The sequence below is a fragment of the Sinocyclocheilus rhinocerous genome, unplaced genomic scaffold (genome assembly GCF_001515625.1).
Source record: "Sinocyclocheilus rhinocerous isolate Xijiao unplaced genomic scaffold, SAMN03320098_v1.1 scaffold1938, whole genome shotgun sequence".
NCBI lineage: Eukaryota > Metazoa > Chordata > Actinopteri > Cypriniformes > Cyprinidae > Sinocyclocheilus > Sinocyclocheilus rhinocerous.
The window spans coordinates 2,278,761-2,292,669 of record NW_015629065.1 but is presented as its reverse complement, the minus strand read 5'-3'; the positions used below and the strand labels follow the sequence as shown (position 1 = coordinate 2,292,669).

At 35.4% G+C, this 13,909-nt stretch overlaps 2 protein-coding genes across 2 annotated transcripts in view; one reads left to right on the top strand and one right to left on the bottom strand.

Moving 5' to 3' along the window:
* LOC107738754 (zinc finger protein ZFPM1-like) overlaps positions 1-3,135 on the bottom strand; it is a 95,643-nt gene extending 92,508 nt beyond the window's left edge. Inside the window, exon 1 of the mRNA XM_016550598.1 lies at positions 2,730-3,135. Coding sequence (XP_016406084.1) covers positions 2,730-2,769 — 40 coding nt within the window. The 5' untranslated portion in view covers positions 2,770-3,135. The remainder of the gene's footprint in view (positions 1-2,729) is intronic.
* A 3,397-nt stretch (positions 3,136-6,532) lies between these two features.
* On the top strand, positions 6,533-12,613 carry LOC107738765 (cocaine esterase-like). The gene is given in 11 exon segments (XM_016550610.1): positions 6,533-6,765; positions 8,999-9,137; positions 9,287-9,391; positions 9,394-9,422; positions 9,545-9,698; positions 10,005-10,109; positions 11,192-11,290; positions 11,421-11,554; positions 11,645-11,725; positions 11,926-12,067; positions 12,163-12,613. Coding segments are annotated over 9 exon segments (1,005 nt in total). The 3' UTR covers positions 11,652-11,725; positions 11,926-12,067; positions 12,163-12,613.
* The last annotated feature ends 1,296 nt before the right edge of the window (positions 12,614-13,909 follow it).

Here is a 13,909-nt window from a genome sequence, read left to right as displayed (position 1 = left end):
TACTCCACTCTCCCTTTTCTGTATCCCTGCCTCTCTCCCCCCCAGCCCTTATCAGCCCTGCCATCCTACTCTCCCCTTATCTGCTTTTCTCTCTTTTTTTTTTTTACTTATCTAGAGATACACCAAGCCAGTCTCAAACAACAACAACACAAACATGACAAAGATGAGAACGCTTCAGCCAAATGTAATTATAATTCCAATCTCCCCCACCCCCCTCGACGTTGGGACTATCTCCACAGAGATCGCCGCCTCGCCTATCTTGTCTCCAATCTCAACCGCCAAAATATAAGCCCTGGGATGTGGCCCCGCTAAGGCCGTGAGCTAATCTCGCCATCAGGGAGGGATGGATAATCTATCAGCGCGATCTTCACCATTGGGAGAGTGACGCACAAAAGACACACAAAAATATTTCCTCTCAACACAGTCTTCCATGACACGGGATACCTCTTTTAGAGGGGCCGGGATTGTGATCCTTCCAGTAAGAGTGTAACAAAACAATGCAATCTTATTAGACACAGTCGTCTTCATGTGTTCAATACGCGAAAAGGTGAGATAAGAGGGGCGATGTGACGTCCATACGAGCTCCCGAGTTTGGTAATGGGGGGACTCACCTTTGGGGTGATCTGGAGCCAAATCTCAGATACTTTTCCATCTTCGTTACTCCTAATGGGACGTCAATGGGGGACTCGTGGAGCTGGCGATGTGTACTTCAAAAGCCACCAGATATGAAATCTTCACGGGGTTCAACGTTTCAGGAAAGATAAGGAATGTTTATACTGAATCGTTCAAAACATCAGCTATGATTGGCCTCAAGTAGTAACGCTGGTTCTACTGTTTGCAGCTGCCTCTAGGTAAGAAAATGAGTTGTGCAGAAACCAACCAGAGATAGCTTTATATCAGATAAGACATCTCAATTAAGAGAACGCCTTCATGGGTCAGCAGGTCATTGGCATTACTGGCCAACGTGCTCGTATAACTCTCCAGTCACTTAAACAAACCTTGATACCGTCCGTTTACACTCAGTGGTATATGCTAATGCTGCCTTATCAGACCATTTTTCTTTCCTATTCAAGAGTCGCTTTCTGCCTTTGAATAGCATTAATATTTATTTTTTTTGAGCAGCCCTTTCAAACTCAACCTCCAAGATATTGCTACTGTGCTTATCGCCTGAAAGCATCTCTTCTGGATGAAGAACTGAAACAGCGCCTGGCACCAGAGCAAAACGACTTTTCAGCGCTGTTGGTTCTTTTCACAGAAAGAGAGGGAGAGGCAGGGGTCAATGAATTAGATTTTTACTTTAGGAATTTATCGACCACAAAATGTTAAGGGTTACTTCAATCAAAAATGAATTTATGTCACCTTCACGTGGTTCCAAACCTGTATGGCTTTCTTTCATCACTGGAAGTCAAAAGAATCTCCCGCTTGCTTTTTGCCAATCACAATTAATGATGAACGAAGATGTCAAGTCTCAAAAAGGATGATCATCTCAATGGTATAATAAAAGTGGCTGATAAGACTAGCACACTATATTCCAAGTCACATGATTGTTTTTCACTAACAGAGTTATTCACTAATAATCTTTCACTCCAGTGAGCTGTTAACGGCTGCGACCAGTTCAGTTGAACTCAAGAACCAAATCAGTTTGAGTTATGAACGAATAATTCTGATTGGTTTTGTGAACTGTATCAAACGAATGAAACATTGCTACTTTTCTCAGGAAAGTGAGAAGATATAGTTTCTCCATTTGCTTGATATAGCACTAGTCACTTTTATGATTATATTGCATCATTTTCAAGGCTTTACATCTTTGGTCACCATTCATTGTCATTAAATGGAAAACAGCAACCAAGATATTCTTCAAAATTTCTCCTTTTGTGTGCCACAGAAGAAAGTAAGTCAAACAAGTTTGCAGCATTTAAATAATGACAGAACGTATTCTTGAATACAATCGTAAAAATGTCATTTTAAGAACAACTAATGGTGGCTGAACATTATAGGGTTAAAATGGATAGATGAAAAAAAAGATCTAATTTTAATCCACTATCATGTGGAGAGATCAGCTGGGCGCGCTATATGACGTCTCATCTCTGGAAAGAGAACTGAAAAGCCGGAGGAAAATGCAACAGCAGCCTCCGTGCAGCCACAGACAGAAAACAAATAAAAGATCCAATTTTAATCCTTATCTCGACTGGGATCGGATCGCTGTTTATCTGAACTCATATCGTCTTTTTCAGAGAACAGTGACGTTTCAGGAAGCCAGGGTTACACTTCGGTTGGAGCAGACGAAAGCACTTTTACAAATTAAAAAGTCAAAAAAACGCGTTTATTACACACAATTATCGCCGCTGGGTTTGAAAAATCAAGCGCGAGTTTGTTCAGCGGCGTTGACAGGTGCCGCGCTCTTTTCCTAAATGAGTTGCGCGTCCTAAAAGCCGTTGGTTACTATGGCGGCAGTTGTAAATAAATGTAGCCATTTCTAATTTTCTGATGTGTTAAAACCATTAAAACACAAGGATTGTTTCAACATTCTGCTCGTACATTCTAGAGCGTGCATTTGTCTCGTGTTAATAGAAAGATCTTGTCAGTTTCCACGAAATTGTTTAAACGCACGACAACGCTGCGCTCAAAAAACAACGCTATCCAGTCATATGAATAATACCACACACTTTTTACAACGAGTCACCATTTACAACAGCAGCACCGGTACTAGTGAAACTTTAAACGCTTACGTTTGATCTGCCGGGGTTTGCTCTGCTTTCTTCGGGACATGCTTATTCCGTCGTTCCTGCTCAGCTTGCGGCAAAAGCGATCAGTCCACCCGGGGTCACTAGCAGTAACAGCAGCACTGGATCACAGCTCTCTGTCCCTCCGAAGACACCCGCATGACCTGTACTTTGATATTCAGAGCCGAAAGAGCTAACGTTACCTGTGGCCGAGTGAGGCTTAGTTACTTTTCGACGTCTTCCCAGAGGAGCGATCTATCCTCTCCGTTAGCCACAATAAACTCTGCCGGTGTTAGCCCTGACAGCGCATATGCTGCTGGAGAAAACTAAACCTTTAGCTTTTAATGAGTTTTTTATGTCTACTCCGGTGAAGCAGAGAGCGCAGTTCTCAACAGGACTCGATCGACACATGAAACAGTGGCGCTGAATCTGATATGTTATGACACGCCTCCGTCACGCCCCTTGCGTATGATGCCATGCCGCACGCCGCTCACTACGCTCGCGCTCCTAGCAAGCTCTCGATGCCCCTAACATCACACTTCCATCAGTGCAAGGCATGCAATGTGTGCCTCGTTTGCATGAAAAAAAAAAATTCTTAAGGATGAGCGTATGCGGAAAAACTTGATGGGCTGTTCAAAAAATAATGTGGTTATTTACCACTATTCGTTTTAAAATCAGTATTATAATTTTGTATTGCATAAATAATATATAAACGATTATATATACATAGTAATAATACTTTATTATAATATATTTTATAATACTACTTATTATTATAAATAATAATTATTATAAAATACATTCTAATCAATTCAATAATATTTTTGAATTATTTATTGAATTATTATTTAATTAAGATAGATTGATAGATAGATAGGTAGATAATAATTATTATAAAATATTCTAATATTACTCTATTAAAGTATTTATAATAATAATTGTATTATTATGAATAATTATCATACAAATAATTAATTTAAAATATTTAAAAAATACAACAAAATATAAATTATAATTATATATAAATAATAAAAACAACACAATTCTATATAATATTAATAATACATTTAATTTGTATTTTTATTATCATTATTATTATTTTGTTATTTGTTGTACTTTTTATGTAAAAAATTATTTATATAATAAATATTTTGTGGTCACTGTTCTGTGGTAATTGTTGTTCTCTCTTTTGCTGCTGCAACATTGCAGTTCATCTCACACAGGATTCAGTAAATATTATTCTATTGTGTTTGTCTTTTTTAAACGGGGTGTGACCAATATCTCCAAGTAAATATTGGGTGGTGATTACTGAAATACACAAGTAGTAGGCTACACTTACAGCTGTCAATCATGGTATGATTACCAAAAAAGGGGAGAATGCTATTACCGTTTTCTTTGCACAGATGCAGGCACTGTGACCTCCTCAAAAGCTCACTGCTTCCATCTAGTGACCAACGAAAACCTTATCTCATGCCTCACTGTAGAGGCCAGCATGATTGTAATGAGCTGACTTAGTAGACACATTCCTCTCAGGCCACAACATTTAAATATGAGTCAAATACATCAACCTTGTCATATGTTAACAACCTGGAACTTCTAAGGCAACCACAAATAATAGCAAAGAAAAAAATAATAAAACACTATATATTTTTTGTGTTGTGTCATGATTTATTAAGATTTGTTTGAAGGTTCAGAGCAAACTATTTGGGTGGACTATATTATTTACAAGATAAATGTTTGGCCTTGTTAATCTTGATGTTGGAGGAACATTGTTCATGTATTTCATGATTAAACATGATGAAATCAACATTTTAAATAAAAAGGATTATGCACCCATAATGACTATAAAATACATAATACAATAAACTAAAGCACTGAATATATCTATATTTTGAACACCAAATTTTAAATGCATTTATTACAAACCTGTTTACAATGTGGAGCGCACTCTGCCTTTATAGAAGTTTATGCAGTGTTTTTAAAAAAGGTTAGTAATAAAACTGTCTTTTGAATGCTGGGCATAATCCAATTCATCCTTACCCTAAATTATATTTATTAGGTGTGTAAAATATATTTAAAAAATTAAGAAATTTTAAAAAAAGGCCTATAATGCAGACATTATTTTCAAAATAAATATTACTAAATAAAACAAACTAAATTATGTAAAAAAAATGATCGTTATTTGTTTGTATTTTATAGCGAAATATACTAGAAAAAACATACAAAATAATTTCAGATCGCTTCATTATAAAGTAAGACTGTAGAGGCCAGCATGATTGTAATGAGCTGACTTAGTAGACACATTCCTCTCAGGCCACAACATTTAAATATGAGTCAAATACATCAACCTTGTCATATGTTAACAACCTGGAACTTCTAAGGCAACCACAAATAATAGCAAAGAAAAAATTATAAAACAATATCTATTTTTGTGTTGTGTCATGATTTATTAAGATTTGTTTGAAGGTTCAGAGCAAACTATTTGGGTGGACTATATTATTTACAAGATAAATGTTTGGCCTTGTTAATCTTGATGTTGGAGGAACATTGTTCATGTATTTCATGATTAAACATGATGAAATCAACATTTTAAATAAAAAGGATTATGCACCCATAATGACTATAAAATACATAATACAATAAACTAAAGCACTGAATATATCTATATTTTGAACACCAAATTTTAAATGCATTTATTACAAACCTGTTTACAATGTGGAGCGCACTCTGCCTTTATAGAAGTTTATGCAGTGTTTTTAAAAAAGGTTAGTAATAAAACTGTCTTTTGAATGCTGGGCATAATCCAATTCATCCTTACCCTAAATTATATTTATTAGGTGTGTAAAATATATTTAAAAAATTAAGAAATTTAAAAAAAAGGCCTATAATGCAGACATTATTTTCAAAATAAATATTACTAAATAAAACTAACTAAATTATGTAAAAAAAAAGGCATGTAGAATAACAAAATAAAGGCAATTAAAATAAAAAATAAAAAATAAATAATTTTACCAAATAAGCAGTGTATAGATTAGAAAAAAACCCAAGTTATAAATGACTATTTTGATGTTTGAGTTTATGGTTTATGTACAGTATGATAAGGTACTTAATCTAGAAAGTGTAATGTAAAAAAAAAAAACTGATCTAAACTAAAGTTAAAGGTATTTTTATTCAATGGAAATCATGAGGAATTTCAAAGACAAAAGCAGCAGCCACATTTTACCTTCTTTGTTATTTTGCAGTCATTTCTCAGTACCTCCCCTAATTCTAGACCAATGCCTCTCGTGCTTGAACTTGCAATCTTTGTGAGAGCAGATCAAATCATGGGTTGAGGGTGAGAACCGTTATGTCACCACAGCTAGTCAAACAAACGCTTATTTAAAAAAAAAAACGAAATCAACTAAGTGAGTGTCCTGTACAGGGACAGTACAGGGATTCCACTTTGTACACATGAAACAGCTGCTCTGTTTTTTAAGGGGGTAAAGTGGCATCAGGTTAAAGGCCAGTGTTTTGTAATTGAGCCTGTGTGAGTGATTGATTTTGTGAGCTCTTCATTACATGAGAGGCTTGAGTCTGTATCAGTCTTTAACGAAAGAACAACTATGATAAAAGACGTTTTGCTCTGCCTGTGCTTGACCCTGGCACCTGTTTGGACAGCCCCTGTACAGACAGACAAGTATTATATTGCTTTTTAAATAATATTGAACATTATACAGTGAAATAATATTTTACTTAATTATCTATTTTACTAATTTTTGAAGGAGTACTGTTATTTGACAGGAACATAAAATAATAATATATATCAAAGAATGGGTGTTAATGTCAGATTGGTTTGTATTTGTACAGACTCTGGGCCGGTGGTTGTTCTGAAGCATGGCAGTGTCCGTGGGCAATATATGAAAGTTAAAGGCTCAGAAAAGGTGGTGGAGCAGTATTTGGGTGTTCCTTTTGCCCAGCCACCTGTTGGCCCCCTCCGCCTGGCTGCACCTGGTCCTGTACAGGGATGGGAGGGCATAAGAAATGCCACCCAGCACCCATCTATGTGAGTATATGGCTATATTCATAAAAGTAACTGTAATTTGTGCCATATCCCTTTACTAAATAAATTCCTTATTTCCTACTGTATTATATATTTACTCCACCTGTACAAATACAAACAGAAATACATATTATAAATTAATATTATTTATATTTTATCAATTAACAAAATTCCTTCAAAAATTTGTAAAATTAAGTAAAATATTATCTCACTGTATAATGTTCAATATTATTTAAAAAGCAATATAATACTTGCCTGTCTGTACAGGGGCTGTCCAAACAGGTGCCAGGGTCAAGCATAGGCAGAGCAAAACGTCTTTTATCATAGTTGTTCTTTCGTTAAAGACTGATACAGACTCAAGCCTCTCATGTAATGAAGAGCTCACAAAATCAATCACTCACACAGGCTCAATTACAAAACACTGGCCTTTAACCTGATCCTATACTTTACCCCCTTAAAAAACAGAGCAGCTGTTTCATGTGTACAAAGTGGAATCCCTGTACGGCAGAATGAGGGGAGATAAATCCATTCTGTGATCAAATTCTAAACTAATTATGATTATTTATATATCGGTAATATCAAAAGGTCGTGGGTTCGATTCCCAGGGAACACACATACTGGTAAAAAATGTATAGCCTGAATGCACAGTAAGTCGCTTTGGATAAAAGCGTCTGTTAAAAATTATGTTAATTATTATTATTTTAGTTTAGAATTTGATCTCTGTATCTCTGTGGTCTGTACTGACATGTTTTAAAATCTTACATTTATTGATGACCAAACATATCAAATAAAACAAATTATCAAAGAAAAGTCATACATTTTTTATTCTCAGCTATTCTCTCATATGGATCATTTAAATTGCCACCACAGTAAATTCTTCTGTCAAAGCAGTTCATGCTGTACCCAGTGATAAAGTGTGTGCTAATGCAGATGGTGAAAGCGTGTCACAGAGGCTCAGATTCTTCACAGGTAGGTTAATAATTCATGCCTTATGTCGGTTTTATTGAACAAAGCTACCAGGAAAGCTTGAAGGCTACAAAGCAGAGAAGTTAAAACTTGTATCCAATGACACTCACTTAGTAGTTGATTTCGTTTTTTTTTTATAAGCGTTTGTTTGACTAGCTGTGGTGACATAACGGTTATCAACCCTCAACCCAAGATCATATTAATGTGTTTTTGGGGCAACATAGAATGAACAAATAAGTGCAGTAATGGGAGTAATAATTAGCAATATTTTCATAATAATATCTAATATTTAATAGGAATATTGATATATAATTTTTTCTCTATTCATTTGTTGTGTCTCTCAAAATGTGTTATAAACATGCTTTAAGTCCTGGTGTCCTCTACAGTGAGTGGACATGTATGAAATTCATGTCCTGTTTCATAACAGAAGGTCATATTTTGATTTGAAACTCCATAACATTTTGCTAAGATGTTGATTTATGACAAACAATTTGTCAATTAGTCAGATTGAGATTTCCATTAGGGTGTTACATTTGATCACTAAATGAATGTTTTCATGAATTTTTAAAGACCAAGGAGAGGGAGTGGTCATGGTGAAACATCCAATCATTTGGTATCTCTGAAAAGCCCTGAATGTGCTCTGTACAGGACATCCAGATTTAAAACTGTGACATGTAACGTCTCAGAGAAATCACTAAAACATAATGTCCTCTACAGTGGACAAAACTCCATAGCTGGTAGTCAGGAGGATATATATATATATATATACACACCATAAAAACAGACCTGTGAAATTTATGGTAAAAAATTTTTATATATACAGTATATAAAAAAAATACGGGACAGCAACATTTTTGGTTATATGGGACTGCACTGAACTGTATTTTTCTTTAACTAATATAATGTTAATATTACATCTAAAGAAATAAAATCTGTTTTGTACTTATATAATTTACCGATAAACCACCATACTAATACAGGTTGTAAAAGAGACAAAATGAGACACAAGCTGAGGTATATACTAATATACAGTACACTGTCATGCACACAAATACAGGGTAACATGGAACTGTACACGGTAAAACAAGTGACATAAAATAATGCAATAACATTAATTAAAAAACATAACTTGCCAAAATGTACACAAACTGATAACAAAAATGAGATACCAAGTGCCAAATGGGTCAAAAGTGCCATTAGCAGATTTACAGTATTTTACCATTCAAATGACAAACATTATTACAGTGTACATTCTCTTGCTGCATTCTAGGTGCCTTCAAAACCCAGGTATTCTGCCTATAGTAGCAAAATCCATGAAGTTGGATTTCACACCAACATGAGTCTCAGAGGACTGTCTGTGTCTGAATGTTTACACTCCTTCTCAAAGATCAGAATCAGATAAACTTCCAGTGAGTACTGAATAACGGCTTCTCTCATCTGAACTACAGCACTTTGACTTTTGTAGATCTTATTCACAGTAGATCTTCTTATATTATGCTTTATTAATAATTTCCCCAACCCCTCTGACAAAAGCAATCTACTGTATGCGAACCAACAGGTAATAGTCTGGATTCATGAAGGGGGTCTGGTCGTGAGTGGAGCATGCATGTATGACGGATCCCCGTTAGCGGCCTATGAGAACATAGTTGTGGTTGTCATTCAGTATACCGACTTGGAATATTAGGATACTTCAGGTGTTCAGGAGAAAGTGGCCACTACTCATGCAGTCTGTCCCTTAAGAATGACATCAGATTTGTTGTAGCGTATTGAAGCTGCTTCTGCAATGGGTTATAATAAAACATGCTTCTGGGTTTAGCACAGGAGATAAGAATGCTCAAGGTAACTGGGGTTTCCTAGACCAGATTGCTGCTTTACAGTGGGTGCAGCAAAACATTGAGGGTTTTGGAGGAGACCCCCAGTCTGTCACTATAGCTGGGGAGTCTGCAGGAGGAATCAGTGCCTCTTTTCTGGTCAGTAAATGTTTGTAATTCAGCATTATCTTTATTATCTTTCTCTATTGTTGCCTATTCTTTATTTATGTGCTGATATTAATTGTGATTAATCTTATGATTTCTGATGAGTCTTTAAAAAACATAACAAGTTCAGAGTAAGTTCCTTGTGGTCCCTTCGGGCTTCCCCTGGAAATATGATAATAAGTGAATCGCTGAAAGACAAGTTGTTAAAACAACATAAGATCTTATCCATTAATAGATTCTCTGTGCAATTCAGTGCAAAGGTTAAATGTGCTCTAAAGATGTATTCTTATGGTCTTCTAGTCATTGTCACCCAAGACCAAGGGTCTGTTTCAGCGGGCCGTCTTTAACAGTGGAGTAGCAACTGTGATGGGCTACTCTGTCAAAGAGCCTCTGATGTTTGCCAAGGTATTTAGCTCAAATACAACAATAAATGTGTACTGCTCAATAGTTCCTTAAAGGGATAGTTCAACTCAAAAATGAAAATTCTGTCATTAATTACTCACCCTCACATCACATCATTCCAAACCCGTAAGACCTTTGTTCATCTTCGGAACACAAATTAAGATATTTTGGATGAAATCCAAGAGCTTTCTGACCCTCCGTAGACAGCAACGCAACTGAAATGTTCCCAGACACCAAAACGTAATAAGGACATCGGTAAAATAGTCCACGTGACATCAGTGGTTCAACCGTAATTTTACGAAGCTACGAGAATACTTTTTGTGCGCAAAGAAAACAAAAAATAACAACTTTATTCACGATTCTTCTCCCCCGCGCACCAGCTGCGGCCATTATGGAGAGTACCACGACGAATACGTGTGGTGCTGCTGACGTAGAACACGCATGTGCTGCGCCTTGTTTACGAGCAGAGGAATGCACATGCATTGTGGTACTCTCGTGGTACCGTAAAATTACGGATGAACCACTGATGTCACATGGATTATTTTAACAATGTCCTCATTATGTTTCTGGGTCTGGGAACATTTCAGCTGCATTGCTGTCTATGGAGGGCCAGAAAGCTCTCGGATTTCATCAAAAAGATCTTAATTTGTTTTCCGAAGATGAAAGAAGGTCTTACAGGTTTGGAAAGACATGAGGGCGAGTAATTCATGACAGAATTTTCATTTTCGGGTGAACTATCCCTTTAAGGGAATCTGTAGAATGATGTAGGATGTCAAGAATTTTAGAGCCTTGTTCAAATGATGAACTGTCTTTAACTGGAAAATTAGTGTTTACTATTGTCATTTTGCATTATTGACACACTATTTTCCTAATTAATGCTGTTCAGTTGCTTTGACACAATCTGTATTGTTAAAAGCGCTATATAAATAAAGGTGACTTGACTTGACTTGACAAAAATAAATAAATAAATAAATAAATTTTAAAAAGCTTTACAAAAAGAAAAAAGTGACTCATACTGAAAATACCTCATGTAAGATCATTATTGTAATTGTTTAGAAAAAGCTGACTGTGATCTGGTTGACCAGGAGGTAGCAAATGTTACTGAATGTGACTTCAGCTCTAATGAAGTGCTGACCAAACGAAAAGAACTGACTGAGGAACAAATCATCGATGCAGCTAAAAATGTAAGAGCAAAGAATTTTAAATTAGATGCTTTTCAATAGTTCATGAAAAAAATGAAATGCTAAGATCTATTGGTGATATTCTCTATAAATATACAGCTTGAAAAGAGAACGCACCAAATGACTTCCTTAGAAACACATTTTCCCTGGAGCAACAGTTGATGGGGAATTTCTTAAAGCTCAATCAGTGGAGGTACTAAAGAGCAAAGACTTCCAGAAAGTTCCGATTCTTGTCGGAATAACAAACCATGAATTTGGATGGATCAGGCAAGTATCGGACATTTTTGTATGGAATGGTAAAAGGTCTACGAACCTTTATTACTATTTTTAAATAGTTATGCATGTGCTCTTTTTCAGTCCTTAGCCCCAGAAGACTGGGTAAAAGAGATGGACACAAAAACAAAAAAACAAATTTTGGACATTTTTAACAAAGATGGAGTAAAACGCAACTTCTCTCCTTCTTTCTTTCCAGACTATATGTAGTGATTTAGAAACTAAAACAGAGATAAAATGCAAAACATTTTTTGAACGCAATATGGATAATTTGTTAGTATTTGTCTCCCTCTAGTGAACAAAGTACAAAATAGCATTTAGGAGACTCAGTAGAATGTGTGTAATCCTTCATTCTGTCATCGTAGACGCCAGGAGTCAATGAAATCATAGCAGAAGAATACCTAAAAAATGCTAAAACTCCAGAGGACATTCGTGATGCATTTACTGAGATGCTGGGGGATCTTTTTATGGTGATTCCCTCCATTACGGTTGCATTATACCACAGGGGTTGATTGCAATTTCATTGGCAATATTTCACCTTCAGTGATGTTTTTCTGTTGGTTTGCTTTATTATTTCCATATTTCATGTTATAACTTCACAGATGCTGGAGTGCCTGTGTATATGTATGAATTCCAGCACCTGCCAAGTGTATACCAAGATCTCGGACCCAGCTTTGTGAAAGCTGACCATGGTGATGATACTGGATGATACTATGCAGAACCGTCATGGGATACTGGGCGAACTTTATTCGCACTGAGTAACACCAGTTGCTGGACAGAGCATTAATGATGATCCTATATTCCTTAAATAATTATTTCATTTCCACAGATCACCAAATGGTCCCAGTCTGGTGCACTGGCCTGTGTACGACAAGACTAATAAATACATGAACCTGGGATTGCAGCAAACTGAGGGACAGGATCTAAAGATGGACAAGCTGCTCTTTTTCACTGAAGAATTACCTAAAAAGCTTGCAGCACTCCACAAAGCCTAATTAGTTATTTCACCAACAAACACAATGCTTCTACTATAAATAAAATCTAATTTGCTCATCTGTGTGTAAATAATTATTTTATGTCTCCATGCGGTGAAATTGTTCCCATGAAACCTTTTGCAACTTGATTTACAAGACTTCTGCACACTTTTCTATTTTTCTCAAATCTAGCCAAAATCTGATCGTTATTTGTTTGTATTTTATAGCGAAATATACTAGAAAAAACATACAAAATAATTTCAGATCGCTTCATTATAAAGTAAGACTGTAGAGGCCAGCATGATTGTAATGAGCTGACTTAGTAGACACATTCCTCTCAGTCCACAACATTTGAATATGAGTCAAATACATCAGCCTTGTCATATGTTAACAACCTGGAACTTCTAAGGCAACCACAAATAATAGCAAAGAAAAAATTATAAAACAATATCTATTTTTGTGTTGTGTCATGATTTATTAAGATTTGTTTGAAGGTTCAGAGCAAACTATTTGGGTGGACTATATTATTTACAAGATAAATGTTTGGCCTTGTTAATCTTGATGATGGAGGAACATTGTTCATGTATTTCATGATTAAACATGATGAAATCAACATTTTAAATAAAAAGGATTATGCACTCATAATGACAATAAATGACATAATACGATAAACTAAAGCACTGAATATATCTATATTTTGAACACCGAATTTTAAATGCATTTATTACAAACCTGTTTACAATGTGGAGCGCACTCTGCCTTTATAGAAGTTTATGCAGTGTTTTTAAAAAAAAGTTAGTAATAAAACTGTCTTTTGGATGCTGGGCATAATCCAATTCATCCTTACCCTAAATTATATTTATTAGGTGTGTAAAATATATAACAAAAAAAGGCCTATAACGCAAACATTATTTTAAAAATAAATATTACTAAATAAAACAATTTAAAGAATGTAAAAAAAGGTAGAATAACAAAATAAAGGCAATTAAAATAAACAAATAAAAATAAATAATTTGGCCAAATTACTATTTTGATGTTTGAGTTTATGGTTTATGTACAGTATAAGGTACTTTACATAATCTAAAAAGTGTCATGTATAAAAAAAAACTAATCTAATCTAAAGTTAAAAGGTGTTTTGATTCAATGGAAATCATGAGGAATTTCAAAGACAAAAGCAGCATTATCATTATTATTAGCTGTATCGCGTACCTTGTCAGTGTCGTGCGCTTTGCTTGGCCATTTGTTGTGATAAACAGGAAAGTGTGTCCAGCTGGATTCAATTTGAGTTTTGTTAAACGAATAAAAAAGAAGCTTAGTTTACCGCGGAAGCGGTCGTGTGAAGACCGAAGAGTGTAAAGACCATCGACTCTACCGT